Source organism: Chiloscyllium plagiosum, unplaced genomic scaffold (assembly GCF_037043375.1).
Source record: "Chiloscyllium plagiosum isolate Xiang-an unplaced genomic scaffold, Cpla_swu_hap1 HiC_scaffold_23, whole genome shotgun sequence".
Lineage (NCBI taxonomy): Eukaryota > Metazoa > Chordata > Chondrichthyes > Orectolobiformes > Hemiscylliidae > Chiloscyllium > Chiloscyllium plagiosum.
In genome coordinates this window covers 31761956-31783447 of record NW_028270161.1, presented here as the reverse complement: position 1 = coordinate 31783447, position 21492 = coordinate 31761956, and the positions used below count along the sequence as shown (strand labels likewise).

At 40.6% G+C, this 21492-nt stretch overlaps 2 protein-coding genes across 6 annotated transcripts in view; one reads left to right on the top strand and one right to left on the bottom strand.

The window, feature by feature from the left end:
• tubgcp6 (tubulin gamma complex component 6) overlaps positions 1-1951 on the bottom strand; it is a 63093-nt gene extending 61142 nt beyond the window's left edge. The window contains exon 1 of the mRNA XM_043713746.2: positions 1562-1951. The gene's annotated coding sequence lies outside the window, so the exon portion shown is untranslated. The remainder of the gene's footprint in view (positions 1-1561) is intronic.
• Positions 1952-8377: 6426 nt separating this feature from the next.
• hdac10 (histone deacetylase 10) overlaps positions 8378-21492 on the top strand; it is a 39320-nt gene continuing 26205 nt past the window's right edge. For 2 of the 5 annotated variants that reach the window (XM_043713747.2, XM_087999532.1), the window contains exons 1-13: positions 9079-9179; positions 11104-11170; positions 12983-13117; positions 14664-14760; positions 16112-16209; positions 16298-16402; positions 16482-16550; positions 17003-17129; positions 17503-17568; positions 17670-17729; positions 18192-18281; positions 19903-20009; positions 20719-20786. In XM_043713747.2, the coding sequence (XP_043569682.2) occupies positions 11106-11170; positions 12983-13117; positions 14664-14760; positions 16112-16209; positions 16298-16402; positions 16482-16550; positions 17003-17129; positions 17503-17568; positions 17670-17729; positions 18192-18281; positions 19903-20009; positions 20719-20786 (1087 nt within the window). In that variant the 5' untranslated portion in view covers positions 9079-9179; positions 11104-11105. Of the gene's footprint in view, positions 8636-9069; positions 9186-11103; positions 11171-12982; positions 13118-14663; positions 14761-16111; positions 16210-16297; positions 16403-16481; positions 16551-17002; positions 17130-17502; positions 17569-17669; positions 17730-18191; positions 18282-19902; positions 20010-20718; positions 20787-21492 lie in introns of those variants that run through there. The other 3 variants (XM_087999534.1, XM_087999533.1, XM_087999535.1) reach the window with 3 other exon arrangements.

The following is a 21492-nucleotide window of genomic DNA, read 5'->3' as shown; positions in this document are numbered from 1 at the left end:
AGGTCAATATTTATTTCAATGCCATTTTCTTCTTCACAAACTTTAATTAGACATTATGCAGGCACCTATAATCCTACAAATTCCAACATTTAGAACCAACTTGATGTTTCAGACTGGTGAAATCAGTTAACAAAACACAAGTTTCCTCCTCTGGTCGTACAAAGAACATGGTTCCTGACATGCAGTCCAAGAGGCTTCAGTACTAACTCCAAGAACAGCTGTGCTGGTCACATATCCAAAATACTTGTAAAAACATATGGCCAATTTTTGCATATGTGATAGTGGCAGAGATGGTGATGGCAGTGGTGGAGTTGGAGATTTCCCACATGTTCACATTGTCATCTAGATGTCTGTTCTTTCTGATGGCAATGACCTTATCCACATTTCTTCTCCTTAATGTTCTAACAAAGAGGGATTTCGTTGGACAAAATGACAGATAGCTATCATTTGCCCTGGGAGTAACAAAAAGTGTGAGAGATGGAGTCATAGAGATGAACATGAAGAAAAAACTTAGTATTCCAATCAAGAATCAGCACAACATACAAAATCCACAGATGCAGGTTACTTAAATTATGTACACCAAATTCCCAATAAGAACAACATTCTATATTATTACCAGTAAAATCACAATTTCAGAAGTATTTCATTTTAGGGTTCATCATTCCTAAGAAAATATATAGCCAACACAAATAAGAAACAGAAAGGTAGAAAACAGAGAAAAGAGGAGTGAACCATTCAGCCTTTCCACCATTCAATATGACCATGGCTGATCATCCGACTCAGTACCTTGCTCCCCCTTTCTCCTTCTACCCCTTGATCCCTAATAACTATATCAACACTTTCTTGAAAACATTCAACATTTTAGCCTCAAACTGCTTTCTGTGCGAGAATTCTACATGTTCACCACTCTCTGGGCCAACAAATTTCCCATCTCAGTCCTAAGTGGCCTACCCGTATCCTGAGACCGTGTCGCTTGGTTTTGAACTCCCCAGTTATTGGGAACATCCTTCATACGTTTGTCCTATTTAGTCCTGTTAGAGATTTACAGGTTTTAATGAGATCCCTGCTCATTCTCCTAAACTTGAGTGAATATAGTCCTAACCCACAAGTCTGTCTTCATACATCCATCCTGCAGTCCCAGAAATCAGTTTAGTAAATTGAAATAAAGAGCTGCAAACGGAGATCTGAAACAAAAATAGAAATTGCTTGCAAAACTCAGCAGGTCTGGCAGCATCTTAAAGAGCCACTAAACTTAAAACATTAACTCTTTTTTCACACGGACACAATCAGTCAGGTAAACCTGCATTGCAGTCCCTCCATCAGAATACCCTTCCTCAGATGAGGGCAAAACTGCACACCATACTCCACGTGTGGTCCTACCGTCCCTGTGCAATTGCATTAAGGCATCTCTGCTCCTGGTAAAAGCTTGTATTGCAGTTTGCAACCCCTCAGCTCCTTATTAAGGTTATGGATTACATTACACATTGACAAAATGCTGACAGCACTGCCATCTGTGTCCTGTGCACATCTGCCTTGCCATAGAGAGAAGGGTAATATATACCTGCGCACAGTACTCGTAAAGGGCACATTACAGGAGTAAGGCTAGACACAGCATCACTCCATACATTACGAAGCAGTTGGTTCTTATAAAGAGTCGTCGGAGTCGAAGCGTTTAACTCTGCTGTCTCTCCACGCAGATGCTCCTAGAGTCTCGCCAGCAACCTGTGAGCTTGTAACCGACGGTGGGATCCGGCGCGGAAGGAGGCCAGAAGAACGAGTAGAAAACGCTGGAAGCGTTCAGCAGGTCAGGCAGCCCTCTCCCTCTGGAGAGTGACGGGAGTTTCAGTATGGGTTCACGAATAGACCCTCCCCCTCACACCTATCCGGAGAGCAGGGCCATTGTATAAAACGCCATCCCAGGAGCACGGTACCATCCAACCGCCAAACGTCAGGCGCGCGACCCGCCCCGTAACCGCCAAACATCAGGCGCGCGACCCGCCCCCTCAACCACCACTGTCCCCGCCTCCTTCGCAGCCGCAACCAATCGAGCAACACTACCCTTGGCGCGCTATCTCACTATTTGGAAGCTGGCTCAAGACCCCGCTTTCCATTGGTTGTACCTGCTGCCAATCAGATGTCACTTCCGTTGGGGGCACGGTTGACCTGCGGAAGTATTGAACCCTGTGATCATCAGGAGAAGGTTGGTTGCAGGTTGTTGTCATTTTTCTCTAGATAATGTACTGTGTATGAGTAAAGTGTCCTATGTGTTACAATTGGAGAGTGGTAACTAACAATGCACCATGTTGAATGGAGCAGGGTTGTATTTCTTTGAAATGTTTTGTAACGCTACTCTGAGAAGTTTTTGTCTGAAGTACACAGTATTTATAGAAAAAAGTGTAGATAAGTCTGAGACAGGAACGATGGAAATTCCTCCGAGGAAAAGTCATGTTAGATTCGAAATTCGAGTTTTTCTCTCCACAAATGTTAGCCATGAGATGGAGGTGCTGGTATTGGACTGAAGTAGACAAAGACAGAAGTCACAACACCAGGTTAAAGTCCAACTTTACAAGCTTTCAAGGCGCTGCTGCTTCGTCTTCACCTGATTGAAGGAGCAGCGTTTCAAATGCCTGTGATTTCAAATAAACCTATTGGACTCTAACCTGTTGTCGTGTGACTTTTGACTTTGTCCACAAATGTTGTCAGATCTGCTGAATTTCTCCAGCACTTTGTTTTTATTTCAGATTACCAGCACCTGGAGTATCTTGCTTTTATTTTAGTGGAAACTTCAGCCTTTTCTCTTGCCTTATCCACATTTCAATATACAGTACATGTATTAGGATTTGGTTTTGTCACGTGTGTTCCAAGTTCAAAAGTACAATGAAAACTGTACTATGTTGCCACATAGTGCCAGTTTAGGTACAAGGTAGTGTTCCAACTTAACTAGCAACATGAGATTTATCCTGTACAGTAATGTGAAAATTTGAGGCCAAGAACTATTTAAAGTAAAAATTAAAACTTTGTTAAATTAGAAGAGAATAATCAGCTCACAACTATTTACACCTTTTTACTCTATCCTTACCTTTCTTTCTATAATAGACTGATAAAACTGTCAATTAAGATTTACAGGAAAATTCAAATTTTAAAACTAGCCAGCGGTCAAATCATCTTTCTCTGTACAAACTCCTTCTCTAGACAGGTACCTCTCAAGAGAATTCTGATTAGCAGTCTACAGCTGTTGGCAGTTCTCCAAACTGTTCAATTTTCCCCAGTCTTATATCCCAAAGTATCAGATTGTATTGTTGACTTTTAAGATTATCAATGTACTCAATTCAACCTTGATTGGAATTTAGTATTTTTTTGTGGGGGTATAATTTAAACTGGGCTGAATTCAAATCTGTTATGTCGTTCCCAGGCAACTAGCTACCCCAGTTACCTTGTGTCTTATTGAGAACACTTGGTGCAGTCACTGCTCGCTTTTACTCTCTTGAAGGTATAGCATACCCACATATTCATACCAGGAGCTAGTTCCCAATCTTAGATACAGGCCATTCTCCTATAATGCATGTTTTGTCAATGTGATTTGGCTGTAATGCGATTGGTGAATTGGGGAATGGTTTTTTTAAAAACACAAACTCCTGTTGGCTATCTCACAATTCTGTTGAGATCGCGAACAAAGGAACTTGAGGAGATGGAGTGTGTGTGTGTGTGTGTGTGTGGACCCAGAATGAATCCCAAGGTGCTGTCAAAGTCTGAGGAAAGGAGGCCAGGATTCGTGCCTCCCAACTGGCATCCCACAATACAGCAGGACCAGAGAATGGCTAATCACTTTGCTGCTGTTGTTGTTGTTATTATATGTATTCGACTATATATGTTTTCTTTTTGCAAAGTGTAGTTGCCAAAATGTTAAAAGTATATAAGTTAGGATAAGAATTGTGTGATTCTCTTTGAAAGGTCTCAGTAGAATCAACCCCGCACCGCCCGTTTCTACCTCCTGCCCAAAATCCACAAACCTGACTGCCCCGGACGACCCATCATCTCAGCCTGCTCCTGCCCCACCGAACTCATCTCGGCATACCTCGACACAGTCCTGTCCCCATTAGTCCAAGAACTCCCCACCTACGTTCGTGACACCACCCACGCCCTCCACCTCCTCCAGGATTTCCGCTTCCCCGGTCCCCAACGCCTCATCTTCACCATGGACATCCAGTCCCTGTACACCTCCATCCCCCATCACGAAGGACTCAAAGCACTCCGCTTCTTCCTTTCCCACCGTACCACCCAGTACCCTTCCACTGACACCCTCCTTCGACTGACCGAACTGGTCCTCACCCTGAACAACTTTTCTTTCCAATCCTCCCACTTTCTCCAAACAAAAGGAATAGCCATGGGCACCCGCATGGGCCCCAGCTATGCCTGCCTCTTCGTAGGGTATGTGGAACAATCCATCTTCCGCAACTACACTGGCCCCACCCCCATCTTTTCCTTCGCTACATTGATGACTGTATCGGCGCTACCTCGTGCTCCCACGAGGAGGTTGAACAGTTCATCCACTACACTAACACCTTCCACCCCAACCTCAAATTCACCTGGACAGTCTCGGACTCCTCCCTCCCCTTCCTAGACCTTTCTGTTTCTATCTCAGGTGACCGAATCAACACGGACATCTACTACAAACCAACCGACTCCCACAGCTACCTGGACTACACCTCCTCCCATCCTGCCCCCTGTAAAAACGCCATCCCATTCTCCCAATTCCTTCGTCTCCGCCGCATCTGCTCCCAGGAGGACCAGTTCAAAATACGTACAACACAGATGGCCTCCTTCTTCAAGGACCGCAATTTCCCCCGACGTGGTCGACGGTGCCCTCCACCGCATCTCCTCCACTTCCCGCTCCTCCGCCCTTGAGCCCCGCCCCTCCAACCGCCACCAGGACGGAACCCCACTGGTCTTCACCTACCACCCCACCAATCACCATGTACAGCGCATCATCCGCCGTCACTTCCGCCACCTCCAAACAGACCCCAGCACCAAGGATATATTTCCCTCCCCTCCCCTATCAGCTTTCCGTAGAGACCACTCCCTCCGCGACTCCCTTGTCAGATCCACACCCCCCACCGACCCAACCTCCACTCCCGGCACCTTCCCTTGCAACCGCAGGAGGTGCAACACTTGCGCCCACACCTCCCCCCTCACTTCTCTCCAAGGCCCCAAAGGAAACTTCTATATCCGCCACAGATTCACCTGCACCTCCACCCACATCATCTACTGCATCCGCTGCAGCCGGTGTGGCCGCCTCTATATTGGGGAGACAGGCCGCCTACTTGCGGAGCGATTCAGAGAGCACCTCTGGGCCACCCGGACGAACCAACCCAACCAACCTGTAGCACAGCATTTCAACTCCCCCTCCCACTCCACCAAGGATATGCAGGTCATTGGACTCATCCACCGCCAAACCACAACAACCCGACGGTCGGAGGAGGAGCGTCTTATCTTCCGACTGGGAACCCTCCAACCGCAGGGGATGAACTTGGACTTCACCAGTTTCTTCATCCCCCCTCCCCCCACCTTGTCTCAGCCGGATCCCTCCAGCCCGGCACCGCCTTCCTGACCTGCAGTCGTCTTCTTGACCTCTCCGCCTCCATCCTACTCCGACCTATCACCCTCACCCTGACCTCTTTCCACCTATCACATTTCCAACGCCCCTCCTCCAAGTCCCTCCTCCCTACCTTTTATCTTCTCCTGCTGAACACTCTCTGCTCATTCCTGAAGAAGGGCCTGTGCCCGAAACGTCGAATCTCCTGTTCCCTGGATGCTGCCTGACCTGCTGTGCTGTTCCAGCAATAAAGTTTCAACTTTGATCTCCAGCATCTGCAGACCTCACTTTCTCCTCAGTAGAATCAAAAAAGGCGACTGTGAGATATTGTTATAGGTTATCTTTATTAACTCACTCACCAGCTTGCTATGTTTTACTGCATTTTCACACCTTATCAGCCCTTGTTACAAGCAGCGTTTACCCCTGAATAAGTGTAGTGTATAGAACAATACCATCCCCATCAGGTCTCCACGAAACATAATATTAATCAACCAGCCATCTCTTGGACCTGAATAGATTCCCCAATTAGTAAGTACCAGTTAAATACCTTTTAACTGGGCCATTATCCCTTTAAGAAACTAACTGACAAAACCAATTTCATGAAATTGCATGAGTGAATGAATGACTCATACAGGCAATTAGTAAATAAATCTCTCAACCCAGCTGCAGTAATCAGTTTAATATACTTTTATTAAGTCCAGGTGCAATTTCTAATTTATTTAGATCATTAAAGGCCTAGTATTTTTGCTAACATTTACTAATTTAAAAGACAAAAACATGAGCACCTTAATTATGCAAGCAGACTGGACAGACACTCTTAATCCCATCCAAAATAGCAGTCAGCATTTAGCATGTTTTAACCTATCTCCTGTCTCCCAGGATGGAAGCCCTTCAAACCTTTGTGTACTATAGATAAAAAATGTAACACCATAATAATGGAATTTTAATATGTAAGAACTATATTTTAGGATTCTATTGCCATCTCGAACTTGTGCTGTGATTGCTGAATAAAATAAGTTATTTTCACTATTCACCGATTCTGGTTATTATTTGAACTCGATCATAAAAAGATCAATTTTAGAAAGTGATCTGGGACTACCTTTCTCACCATAAAACAGAAAGCGTTATCAATTTGAGGATCTAAGGAAAAAAAACCTGAAAATCCTGCAGTTCTGCCTGCATTCAGTGCTAGTTTGCTGGATTTAAGAACCGCTTAGCTTTTCTAAATTATGTGGTAGATCTGCCAGTGCAAGTGAGGAATGTGCACCGTCACTTCCTCCTGTGGTGAAAAAATTGATTGAGGAAGAAGGCTACACCTTAGATCAAATCTTCAATTTGGATGAGACCAGTTTATACCAGAATTGAATGCCATCCAGAACCGACATTTCTAAGAATGAAGCACACGCTCAAGGCTTAAGGTTGCAAAGGATCATGTAACTGTATTGCTGGGTGCCAACGCTACTAAAAACTTAAAACTTAGGCCACTCTGCCAACCCACGAGTCTGGAAAAGTTACCTTTAGTCCACTCTCTCTGTTTCCTTTAGGGCAAGCAAGAGAGGTTGGATATCAGGGCAAATTTTTTTCTGATCTTGATGTTTTTAGAAATTATTGCAGAAGAAAAAATTTTGGATTTCAAGGTTCTCCTCATTCTGGTCAATGCACCAAGTGAAGACTGATTTACAACAACTTGTTACTGTGGGAGAAATTGAAGTTCAAGATGAAGATGAAAAAGTCCAGAATGCTACACCCCCAGAACTTCTCACTTCTCTTTTGTCTTCTATCCTGAGGGAAGTTGAGAAGCGGTTGCAGCTCTTAGAAGATGATTACCACAATGCAGAATGCAGCAGGATAGCAGTTTGTGGCATAAAGTCTTATGTAACATCCTAGGACCAGCTTCTTCGTGATAGAAGAAAGATGGAAAAGCAGCAAAAACTGGAAGCCTTTTTTAAGCCAACTTCCAAGAAATAATCTGAGGACAATAAACCACAGCCATCTACTTCTTGACTAAGGGCAGTACATTGGCACAGTGGTTATCACTGCTGCTTCACAGCACCAGAGACCTGGGTTTAATTCCTGCCTCGGGCAACTGCCTGCGTGGGCTAAATTGCCTGTAGTGTTAGGCGAAGGGGTAAATATAGGGGAATGGGTCTGGGTGGGTTGCTCTTGGGAGGATCAGTGTGGACTTGTTGGGCCGAAGGGCCTGTTTCCACACTAAGTAATCTAATCTAAATATTAACTGTTATTTTGTTTCGATTTTTACTGATATTATTGGTGGTCTGTCCGTAACCCTGTTTTCCCATGAGCCACCTTATTTCTATTGTGCAATTTTCTAATATATTAGATCACACGGAACTCAAGTGTTATAACGGAATAGAGTGTGCTAAAATAGATTAGGTACAAAATAGAGCAATAAAGAAAAAGAAAAAATTCTACGTTCCAGTTCTTCATAGTATAAATGAGGAAAGTAAAGTTCAAAGAAGGGCGGCACGGTGATTCAGTGGTTAGCGCTGTTGCCTCACAGAACCAGGGTCGATTCCTGCCTCAGGCGACTGTCTGTGTGGAGTTTGCACTTCCTCTCAGTGTCTGTGTGGGTTTCCTCCGGGTGCTCCGGTTTCCTCCCACAGTCCAAAGATGTGCGGGTCAGGTGAATTGGCCATGCTAAATTGCAAAGGGAATTGGGTCTGGGTGGGTTACTCTTTGGAGGGTCGGTGTGGACTGGTTTGGTCAAAGGGCCTGTTTCCATACTGTAGGGAATCTAATCTAATCTAATAACATTACAGCCCTTTCCACATGCAGTCACGCTGGGGTTGACTCCAACCGGGCTTACACGATGTTGACATCGATCTGTAACAGACTGACCTCCCCACCAGCCAACCTGTTCGAGCCCGCTGGCCGTCCAACTCTGGGACTTTGACCGCCAACCTGCTGGCTGTCTGTTTTGCTCCATTGATCATCCTTTTCTGCACTGGTCCACTGGCTGTCCCAATCTGGGCCCGTAACTGCTGCAACGCTCCGTCTCCGATACCGTCACCGCTGTTCAAGGTCTAGCTTTATAAAAATAAACTGCACCACCGTTTTATATATTTGTAAGATCTATTTGGGAGCTTAGTGATTTTGTTTTTAAAAGCACGATTTCCATATAATTATGCAGATTTCACAATTATGCTTTTTTGGATCACAAACTTCATCTCGGGAAATCCACAAATACTATACACACACTTTCCTTTTACAGAATTGGAAAATAACGTTCAATTCTCTCATGTTGGTTCTGCTATTTAATCTTATTTTCTGTTATGAAAATGATATTTTCTAAAGTAAATATTGAATTATTGTTTTGCATTTATTAATGCGTGTTTGACAACCATATTAACAGTTTTCAATCATAATGTAGCTTTTGATAACTGGACGATGTTGATTTGAATGTAATATTATAACTAATCCTTAGTCGTGAATTCCACTTCACTCTTTCAGGATAAAATTCACGTATTGGTGTTCTACAGTAGCGTTCTGTACCCACAAGTTTTTCTCGACAAATCTTGGCTGACTTTGTCCATTTCGTCCTGTTCGTCTTCCAACGCCAACAGAGGTGAAGGTTGAAATATCCATCATTTTTGCACTCTTGGACCCACTAGAAATTCTGATATTTTGCACGTGTGTAGTTATTACCTGGGAAGTTTAAATTTGAAATGGGTTGGTTTCTTCTTTGCAAGCTAGAAACACAAAAATTATCAAAGCATATTATGCCATAATTTAATTTCTGGTGTAAATGAGTTATTCCCAGTGTAATTCAACCCAAACGACTCACTTACCGCTCCTGACTCCACCCAACCACAAATACCCGACCTAAATCAGACGAGGGACTGTCATTACCGACACCAGCTAGTCACCCACCCGATTTTCCCACTTCCCCCGACCTGCATATTCAGCCAGACTTGCCCCCGAGCTGCTTATTTACCCAGCCCTCTCTCCGCACCTTACTACGCACCAAGTCCCACTCTTCCACCCCCCCCTCCCTGTTACTCGACCACCCTCTCCTCTTCCAACCCCTTGACCAGCTGCTCACCCACACCCTATTTCATCCCCAATCTTCCCCCCCCCCCCCCTTCCTCAGCCAGGCGACCCTCATCCATTCTCACCTTCCCCATCATCCATTCCCAGCCCCCTTATGTCCATCTACTCCTACTGCGTGTATTGAACCCCCACTCCGGCCAGCTATGCATAACTTCTATCCATCCATCTCGCATGCCCCCATCTAATTTTACCCCAATCTAATCCCCTCGGATATTGTTGGTCTCCTGAAACCTTTTCAAAAACTTTAAATAAAGCTAATTGCAGCTGAAGCTATGAAAACAGTAGGAGGAGAGTGACCTGTGATTCGCTGGGTGGCTGCTTCGAGAGATCGCCAAATTTTATTTCAGAGGAGCATGGTGCTGAATAACAATGAGCATGTTTCATTAACGCGCCTGGTGGAGAGATTTGAGCGGAATTGGTCTCGAAGTTGGTGAGAAGTTTATGAGAACTTGTGCTGCAAAGAGATCGAGGTTTTGGAGGGAATGTTTTCGTAGTTTTCTGTATGTTAGTTCACCGGGAGGTATTGTTTAAAAACGTTTGGAGTTGTTAACGGGACAGCGTTTACCACACCAGACCAGAGATTGAGATTTAGTCAAAGAAATTAAGAATTCGAGTGACAAGAAAAGGTCAATGTTAAACAATTAAAGTGAAACCGTGTGGGAAGCGTGACCTTTCACAGTTCTTCCCCGTCTCATTCCTAAACAGCTTTGTTTGAGACACGACGTGGAGGTGCCGGTATTGGACTGGGGTGGGCAAGGTTAAAAATCTCACAATACCAGGTGATAGGAGAAAGCGGGGACTGCAGATGCTGGAGATCAGAGTCCAGAGTGCGTTGCTGGAAAAGCACAGCAGGTCAAGCAGCATCCGAGGAGGACGAGAGTCGACGTTTCCATCATAAGCCTGATGAAGGGCTGATTCTGTTCCGAGGCTACTGCCTGATCTCCTGTGCTTTTCCAGCACCCTACACTCAAACACCAGGTTATCGTCCAGCAGGTTCATTTGGAAGTACCTGTACTAGCTTTTGGAGCAGATGTGGACAGGTTGTTTTCTCCTTGTGGGAGAATCTGGGACTAAAGGGTGTAAGATCTGAATAAGGGGTCACCCATTCAAAATGAAGATGAGGAGAGACTTCTTCTGAGGGTTGTGAATCTGTGGAATTCTTTACCAAAGTGGACTGTCAAGGCTGGGTCATTTAGTATATTCAAGGTTGCATTGTTGAGTATTGAGTATATTCAAGGCTGAGAGAGTTTTTTTTATTAGTAGAGGAGTGGAGGGCATTGGGGAAAAGGGGTTGAGGATTTTCATATCAGACACGATTTCATTGAATGGTGGAACATTCAATGTGGAACCTACTTCTGCTTCCACATCTTCTGATCTTAAGCTCTTAACATAAATTGATTTATTTTGGATTGAGTGACAATGTATTTTTATTTCTTCAGTCATGGCTTTGAGAACCGGTTTGGTCTACAATGAACAAATGGAGAATTACAGCCTGCTGTGGGATTTGTAAGTGGTGTAATATGTTTTATATTTCTAAAGCAATTAATTCTTTTGCTTTAAAGTTTTTATGAAGCACTGTAAATAGGTAAATCTTGAAACATCAGCAATTCTTGACTTCACACAAAGCAATTTTAAACTTAAGCAGTTCAGCACACCATTTTCCTACAAATCTCTCCAGTGTGATGAGGTTGGGTGGGACGATGTTTTGCCTCCTAATTCTAATTTTGTCTACTTAATGCAAATCACTTTCAAAGCATAGTAATCCAGTGACATCTGTTAATGACCCTGAGACAGAAGCTCAATTTCACTTTGGCAGTGGGCAGAACTGGAGCTAATATTATGAACTACAACTGGAATTGAAAGCCCCGCTGCATAATGGTAATTTTGTAAAAATCCAATTTGATTCACCAATACCCTTTAGGGAAGGACATCTTTGCTCAATTTGACCTACAAGTAACTCCAGATCCACAGTTATGTGGTTGACACTTAACTGCCCTCTGAAATTGTTTTGCAAGCCGTTTAATTCAAGGATATTTAGGATGAGCAGCAATTGCTGATCCTGCAAGCGATGCACATGTGCTATCTTCCCACTCTTATCATTATCCCTGATATTCCTTGAGAACCTGACTTTGATCCCTCTGTTTTTCATCTACATTCTGCTTCACAACAATATTACCTGAAAGCTCAGCATGTAATCTGACAATTGGCTGTATCTTACCACCACCTTTCATGACTTGTCAATTGTTGCTAAATTATCAGCCTGTTTATCTAACATCTGGAACTAGATAATTAAATATTGGGAAGACTGAAATAATTGTATATAATCTAGTTAGGTTCTAAGGAAGGTTAATTATTATATACCTGAAACCCAACAAGTCTGATTTTCTTCCTAAGTACTTCACTCTTTTTATACTTGGGTGTCAAACAGGTTCAGAAAAGATTTACGAGCATGTTGCCGGGACTGGAGGATTTGAGTTATAAGGGGGGTCTGGATAGGCTGGAACCTTTTGCACTAGAGTGTAGGAGGTTAAGGGTTAAGCTTGAAGAGGTTTATAAAAATCGTGAGGGACATAGATAAAGTGAATAGCAGAAGTCTTTTCCCAAAGGTGGGAGTGTTCAAAATTAGGGAGCATATTTTGAACACTCCAACACTCTTTCAAGCAAGAAGGGACAAATTTTTAAAGGACCCGTGGAGCAATGTTTTTCACACAGAGTGGTTCATATGTGAAATAAACTGCCAGAGAAAGTGGTGAATGTGGGTACAGTCGCACAATTAGGAAAGCTTTAGATAAATATGGTCTAAATGCAGGCAACTGGGACTAGTTTAGTTTGGGAAACTTAATTGGCAAAGATGAGTTGGACAGAAGGGTCTGTTTCTGTGCTGTATGACTCTATCGTTCAACATACTCAGATCAGGTACAGCCTATCAGTAGAAATTTATGCTGACCATTATCATATGTGTTAGCCAAAAAAAGGTATGATAGCACAATAGATGTGTTTTCTTGATGCTATTTGTCATGGCAACTCTGAATAAAATATTGAAGCTCTCTAACTAACTTTCAAACTAATTAAATACCATCCTTTTCCTAATTGCCATTGGTTCTGTAGAAAGATCACTGGACCCAAGACATGAACTGTGACTTCCCTCTACAGAAGTTGCCAGATCTGTTGAGACTTTGCAGCAATTTCTGATTTTTGTTTCAGATTTCCAGCATCCAGAGTTTTTTGGTTCTTTGAACTTTCATCTGGCAAGTAAAAAATTGCTTATGACACATTATATTAATCTTGGTAACAGTCCTACTTTTGGCTACATTTTAGCCCAGTTTGCAGTATCGAAAAGCCAGAGCGACTGTCTGCTTCTCATGAAAAACTGAAATATTATGGTCTTCTGGAAAGATGCATCCCACTATCTGTTCGAGAAGCCACTGAAGAAGAACTTCTGTTGGTTCACAGGTTGTACCTGCATTTAAACTTATATTGTCAAGTATATTTATATGTTTATCCCCTTTGACTTAAAGGTTGGACAGCAGACTGTCACCCTTCTGTGTTTTTCCTACTATTATTCCGAAGAATATCAAGTGATCTTGACATGTAATTGTTTCTCCCATTTGTTTTGGTGATAAACAGCCAATTTCTTATTTGCATTTCTCAGTGGGGACACATGCTCTGTCTTTTTCCACTGATTTTTGTGTTTGTTTTTAAACAATATGGCAAATTAAAAATTTAGTGCTTAAGAAAGATCATAAAGGTAAGATAGGTAGAGAAGCCAAGTACTAAATCAGGCCAATGAACAAGAGAATTTGAATATTGCAGGAAAAAAAAACAACATTTTGTTGAAGCTTTTGTTTTACACTCATCAGGACAATTTGCAAGAATACCAGTGTAAAAGGAAACAATATTTATACTCTTTAAGAGGAAAGTACTGATTGGTTGGCTACTGGATTCTGATTCATAGAGGCATTGCCATTGAAAAACGCATCAGGTAAATGATGATTGAAACAGATCAGCAAGAGGGTGAGGTAGTGTTGTCGTGGTAATGTCACTGGACTAGCAATCTAGAACTCCAGGCCAATGTTCTGTGGTCATGGGTTTGAATCCATGATAGATGGTGAGATTTAAGTCAATTTAAAAAGAACTTGGAATAAAGAGTTGGCCTGATGGTTACTAATGTCAGTTGTAATAAACATCCATCTGGCTCACAAATGCTCTTCAGGAAAGGAAACTTGCCATCCTCGCAGCGATGTGGTTGACTCCAAACTGCCCTCTGAAATGGTCTATCAAACCCAATCAATTGTATTAATCGCTAGTTGTGGACTGCAACAGTTCAAGAAGGCAGCTCAACACCACCTTCTCAGGGGCAACTAGGGATGGGCAATAAATGCTGGCCAGCCAGCGAGACCCATGTTACACAAGGGAATAAAACAAAACGAATGTGTGTACCTCTGTACATAACCTGCTGCATGATGCAAATGTGTATAAATTACAAATTGTTTTTATTGACCAAAAATTGCATAAATTTGGGGAATGAGGTAAGGCTTCAGAAATTGACTTTATTAAATCATTTTCTTATGTAATTACATTTGTTTAAATGGAAATTTTAATCATTTTCAATAAGTGAGTACAACAAATACTAATTTTATATCTGCAATACTTGAGCTTTGAAAAACTGAACCGGTCCAGCCAGACCACCTAGATTTCCAGTTTTGCCATTGCCACTTTTGAAGGTTTTCCGAGGACATGTCTATCTTGTTGACACAAGCATGGAAGTATAGGAACAGGGGTAGGCTTGTGAAGCTGGATTCATGATTTCATTAGATCATGGACTGATTAATTCAATGAAAAAGCTAATCACTTCAATCCATGATCAGAAACTATAATACATATCCTCTCATTCTGATATGGACCATTGCTAAATCTACATACTGTATTGCAAAATGCAATTAATTTCGCTAAACTAGTGATTTGAGTTAGTTCATATTGAAGTGTTTTCTTTCTTTAGCTTGGATTACATAGAAGATGTGAAATCTACTGTATCTATGAATGTTGAAGAGCTGAAGACATTTTCCTATAATTATAATGATGTGTACTTCCATCCTGTAAGTAAAATCTACTTGTATCAAAAAAATCATAATTAATATTCAGGAGAAAAATCATGTTTCTATTTCTTTTACTGTGCCAACTCTCTTGCATTGGCAGCACTTTCACTTGCATTGGACTTGGTGACTTCAAGACTCCATCCCAGGACTGGTCACATAAATTAGGCCAGGTGTCTCCTATCTGTGGATTAGGAATCCATAGGAATCTCCTATGGATTAAATCTGGGCAAATGGGCCCTCTTGTGGCACAGTGGTGGTGTCCCTACTCCTGGACTAGGCGGCCCAGGTTCATGTTCCATCCGCTCCAGCGGTGTGTATTAACATCTCTGAACAAGTTGATTAGAAAAATAGGTCAAATATGGATAAATGAGCCCTTTTGTGGCATAGTGATAGTGTCTGTACCCCTGGACCGAGAGACTTGGGTTAAAGTTCCATCGACTCCAGAGCAATGAAATCTCTGATCAGGTTGTTTCTGAAAAATAGATTAAATTAAACATTAAATCTGAGCAATTAACTCTGGTGATCAACCAACAGGGCTCCACCTCCTTATTGAAGAGCTTTGGCTGCTTTAGTTTTAGATTTTTAAATGTAGGACGAATGGTTTGATGTAAATTGCTAAGGGACATCTTATGACTAACAAAAATGGAGTATCTAAGGTCCCGGTTGTAAGCTGTTACTCTATAACCCTTTTTATGTGCTGATGAGTGAGAACAGTGTTAGAGATGTCATTTCTCCCAATTGCGGTAAAATATCTTACTGATGTTAGAGTCCAGGCAAGAAACGTAACTACCAGTCTGAGATGGTGGACAAGTTATTGGGTATGTATCCATATTGAGAGCATGAAAGAAGAAAATTTGCAAAATGAGGGCCCTCTTGTGGCACAGTGGTAGTGTGCCTGCCCTTGGACAGGGAGGCCTTGTTCAAGTCCCACCTGCTCCAGAGATGTACAATAACATCTCTAAACAGGTTGACTTAAAAAAATAATTTTCTTTAAAAAAATCAATTGAAAGACTTGATGCAGCAGGAAGTCAGGCAGCATGTTGTGACACAATCGATCTGTATGAGAGTAATCCAATACTAAGTTTGCTAAAGTAATTAATCAGCACTTAAAACATGTCTCATAACCCAAGCCACAAAAATAAGTACAGACAAGAAAGTAAACCTGAGGCAAGTTTTTTGCCTGCTGGAGAGTATTTTGAGATTTTATCAACTAGGTAAACTGTTAAAAAATAATGGTTGAATTTATTGCTGGCAACTATTTTGTGTGTTAGTTGGCAACTAAGTTTTTCAGCATGTTAATTCAATTATGTGACTTTATTGATAGTTTTATCAAAATCTCATTTTGTTTTAGAATTCTTACCTCTGTGCCAAAGTAGCTCTGGGAGCAACTCTGCAGCTTATTGATGCAGTTATGTTGGGTAAAGTAAGAAATGGGATGGCATTGGTCAGGTACTGGATAAATTCATATTTATATATTTCATTTGATTTTGTGAAATGTGTTTGCATGATAAGACTTTTTTAAAATTCATTTTCCCAGACCTCCAGGTCATCATAGCCAGAAGAGTAAAGCCTGTGGATTTTGTATCTTTAATAATGTAGCAATAGCAGCCAAATATGCAAAAGAAAAATATGGAGCAAAGAGGTGAAGATCTTTTTTTAATTATAAAACTTGGTTTATTTTGATGATATCATTTATAATTTACACCGTTCATCTCTTCCAGGATTCTGATTGTTGATTGGGATGTGCATCATGGCCAAGGAACTCAGTACACATTTGAGGAGGATCCCAGGTTAGTACAATTTCATTTGTGCTTTTACAAAAACAAAATTGATATTACAGGGGAGAAATCTATCTTGGACCAGTGGTTTTGTTATAGTTTCTGTCATGAGAAAGTCATCTAAATTTCCAAGCAAACTTGGCTCTTCCAATAGCTGTGTTGATGAGTGCTAAATTGATTTTTAAAAAAAAATATCCTTTCTTTCTAATCAACATGTTCAGAGATGTTATTACACATCTCTGGAGAGGGTGGGACCCGAACCCAACATGTTCAGGCATTAGGGACACTATGCTGCACCACAGGGGGTCTACTGATAAATTGGTAAAGTCCCTGATTTAATTGACTTCACCTGGATGGCCATTGGCATACTGAGGTTTAACTGGGTTCCCAGGAGGCTAGTTATTTTAATGTGATTTATGTACACGCAAGCAATTTTGTATCTTAATGACTTTGGTTTCTTTTAGTGTTCTATATTTCTCATGGCATCGTTATGAAAACCAGCAGTTCTGGCCCAATTTAAAGGACTCTGACTACAGTGCTATTGGAAAAGGCAAAGGGGCAGGATTCAATGTAAACGTTCCATGGAACAAGGTGTTTTTATTTCTAAAAAATAAAGTTTTTATTTTGATTTGAACTATCAAGCTGTTTGCATCTTATAAAACTAACAGTGCAGTTGGGGAGTGGTGCTGCCTGTCATATATGTGCTGGTGCAAGCTTTTGAACTGGTTGTTTCTTCCTTACCCACTTTCTTTGCATCCTTTTAATTTATTTCTGGTCTTGCTGACATAATCAACAACAATAGCTTCTCTTTCTACTGCACTGTTACCTGAGAGATTTCCCAAGGATCTAACTTGGAACCATGGGTATTTCTTAACTGCATCTCTCACTGGCAATCATCTATAAGCATAGCGTTAAATTCGACACTTCATAAATTAAATAAAAATAACTTTTTCTTTTATAACAGACTGAAATGGAAAATGTTGACTATCTGGCAGCTTTCTTCTACGTTTTACTTCCGATGGCTTATGAGGTAATTATTGTTACGTTTAACTATTTTAATACTTGTGCATCCATAGGATTGTACTCCTTTGTATTTGTAATTTGTTAATAAATGACTTATTGTCATTACAGTTTAATCCAGAATTGATTCTGGTTTCAGCTGGATTTGACACTGCAATTGGAGATCCAGAGGTATTTTTTAAATTTGTGTCTGTACTACTTCAAACATAGACATGATTTGATCGAGATGAAGTTATTTGTATACGAACATGCTGACTACTTTCGATTTACTTTTTTATATTACTAATATATGACTAATAAGCTGTTTCTTCTATTGATCTTCCTTACTTGCACACAGCACTATTTATGTGCAACATAAAATTATTGACCTAACTGGAATAAATTGTTTTCTTTTGTTTCAAAAAGTTGTTAATATTTTTAACTGAGCCATATTTTAAAATAGATGCAATTTAAATGGCATATCATTTCAAATTATAGCACCACTCGGCATGAACAATTTATAAAAGTTGAATCAACTTGCATAGATAACTTCTCCCCAGTAAAACATTTCTTATTTCTAGAAAGTTACTTCAAGATGTCCAAGTGTTTTGGCCCTAGGAACACAATTTGACAATTTCCCCTGTCATCCTCCAGGGTGAAATGTGTGCTACACCTGAGTGTTTTGCTCATCTGACTCACTTGCTGATGCCACTAGCTAATGGGAAACTATGTATTGTGTTAGAGGTATGAACATTTTTCTCTCAAATTATGCATGCTACCACAGAGCATTTTATCAAATTGCTTATGATAAAGGATTATGTATGAAAATTCACTGGTTTATCTTTTATATGGGTAACTTTGAACCTATTAAATATACATTAAAATCAGGTACATGTTTGCTAGTTAATATGTAGATAATGTAATATTTGTGAAGATGCAATTTATTCAAGTTTTGCAGCAGATTGGAATGTCGTGGAGAGATTATTTCTGATATCACACTGGATGATTTTACCTTTTTTAATTACAAGTGTTAAACTGGTCTAAATATGTAGTTTCTCTCCGGTATTACAAGTGGAATTCAGAAAAACATAAATGTACATCAAGTTTTATCCCATTTCTTTGTTTCTCTTTCAATTCTGAGAGGAATTATCATTCATTTAAGGTTTAGTCATTTGTCATAACCTATGCCATTTTGATATTAGTAGTTTCTTGTCTTTTGGGGTGGTGATTCAAAGCCCCACATTGATATTTCATTCTTAATCTAATCCATTGGAGAGCTGAGGTTTTGCCTTTCAGCTGAGGTACAATCTGCCTGTTTAGGTGAATGTTAAAGAAAACTGATGATGGCAAACACAACATTGTTCTATTAGAAGCATAGACTGCTTGAATTAGTGAGACAGGAATAGACACCCAATTGTATTTTTGCTGGCTGTTGCTGATTGTCCAGCTCTGTTCTTGGCGAGTGTCTAATGGAGAATTGTTTTCAGTGGAAATATAAATGGTAGGGCTGGAAACCCAGTGTAGTGCCATTTTATTAAAGCTATCCCTGTGTTGTTGAAGTATCTTAGAATTAATGGAGTGAGGAATGGAGACTGCATGGTTGAATGGCAAGATATACATTTGAGCTTGTGGCACATAGTTTCCTTCCTTTCCCTATTCTGTCCGTCTGGCAGCTGGTGTCAGGTCTTGTTTGGTTACTGCACAATAGCAGCTTCTTGACCCGGGATTGTGACTAATGTGGACAAGTCAAATCATTAGCAGGAGATAGATAAGGATTTCTCAGAAATAGAAGGGTTTTGAAATAATCTTTGAGTCTTTATGTTCAACTGATAAAAGCAATAGGTGAAAGTAGCTTTGATTGGCTTTAGAGAATGAATGTTGAAGGCACACAAGACATTGCAAACCACAGTGATGTGATTTGACAAGTTGTGTATTTTTTTTATTATATTTTATCTTTATATCCTCTCAATTGGGGAATGAGAATAGTATTATGTATACCTATGTTATCTATTATAACTTGTATTATATAATGTTATCTACATTTTGTTTCAAAATCTTACGATTTCATGACCCTTTGTACACAATTATTGTTTATCCTAGAAAGGCTTTATCCATAAGCTAGATACTATTCCTGAATTAATTTATAGTAGAAAATTTTTAACTATAAGAAATAAAACAATGGTGACTTGAATTTCAAAATTATATTTTCAGCTTAATAAAATTAAATAAAGTTTACTTGATTAATATTAAAGTGGTTTGATGCACATGTTAATGGACTTTGAGAGAATTTCCTCTTCATGTCAATTGTGTCATGTCCATATCTATTCTCCATGAGACCCTGTAACCATAAGGATTTTTCTTTTAGGGAGGATACAATTTACGTTCCCTTTCAGAATCTGTCTGTATGACTGTCCGAGCATTACTAGGAGACCCTATGCCTCCGCTGGTTGGGGAAATTGTGCCATGCATAAGGTATTTAATCAATTAGCGTGGTTTTGTTTCTTTTATTTTACCACAGTACTCAGTTTGTGTCTGACTTTAACAATGTGTAGATATCACAGAAGGACAAACAAATTGCTGGAGAAAGCTCTTCAAGGGTCACTGGACTTGAAATGGTAACTCTGTTTTCTCTTCTCAGGTGCTGCCAGACCTGCTGAGTTTTTCCGCAATTTGTTTGTTGCAAGTCTCCAGCATCTGCAATTCTTTGTTTTATTCAAAGATTAAGCAAATTTTACAATTTGTTTAAGTTTCTAGTGCTTACTTTATTTGCATAGCAGCTATTTGCGTACTTACTACAAATCATTGTTCTTAGTTTATATTTAATTCTTCACCCTAAGGTTTTTCGCTCAATTCCAGTAAAAGGTGGAGTGTATTTTCTTTAACAAAATTTTCTAAAGTTTGTTGTTACATTAGCATTTTGGTATTAATGAAATTGAGTATTTTTAATTGCTGCACGTGAAGAGTTTTTCAAGATAAGACTGATCACCAGATCAGGATGCTGCAAATGTTAGTGGAATCTGAGAAATAGCTGCCAGTGTAGTGGGTAGTTACATAAATTTCAGGGCTAGGAGCCTAGTGATAATATTACATAGTGATGTGATGGCAATCCGCAAATGCAGACCATTTCAATTTTATACATTAACAACTGAATAAATTATTTTTAAAAATTGTGTCCCAACAGTGCCATAGAATCTGTTCAGAATGTGAGAGCTGTACACCAGCCATACTGGAAGTTTTTAAAATATCAAGGTAAAATATTTCGTAACCTTGTGAAAGATTATTTGTGCCATAATTTGACTCTTTAGGGTTGTAGAAGCAAGGTAAAGGATTTGACATTCATGCCACTGAAGAGCTTCAGTGTCCCAGAAAGAAACATTGAAAATGCATATATGTCTTCGGTCACTCTGTGTGGCAAGTACAGTGGCCAGATGCAGAATAAAACTGTTCACTGTGGGGAGAGTCAAAATGTTGGGGCAAGATGGATTTCTACCCCCTCCACCTCCAGCCACCCCTAAGAAAAATAGTTAGCACAAAGCAGGTAAAATATCTAGAACCTTTTAAATTTGGATCTGGAAGCTCTGGAATCGAGATGAAGATTACTAAGGGAATAGGTGCGAAAGGATCACAGCAGGCAGGGCATTCTCCTACTGTGTCGGGCACACCTGCAGCTGCTGCTTCGACTCCCGTGGTGACGTCTTTGAACCCGGTGGAGCAGCAGCATCTACTCTGCGTTTGCAAAATTCCGACAAAAAAATTGAACCAATGCTGGAGCCGATCTCTACCATGCTGAAAAAGCATGAGCAGGAGATTCAGTCATTGGGTCAAGGTGTGGAGGCAGTCGAGTAAAGGACCTGATGAAGGAGCATCGCTCCGAAAGCTAGTGTGCTTCCAATTAAACCTGTTGGACTATAACCTGGTGTTGTGTGATTTTTAACTGAGTAAAGGACAGTGGCGT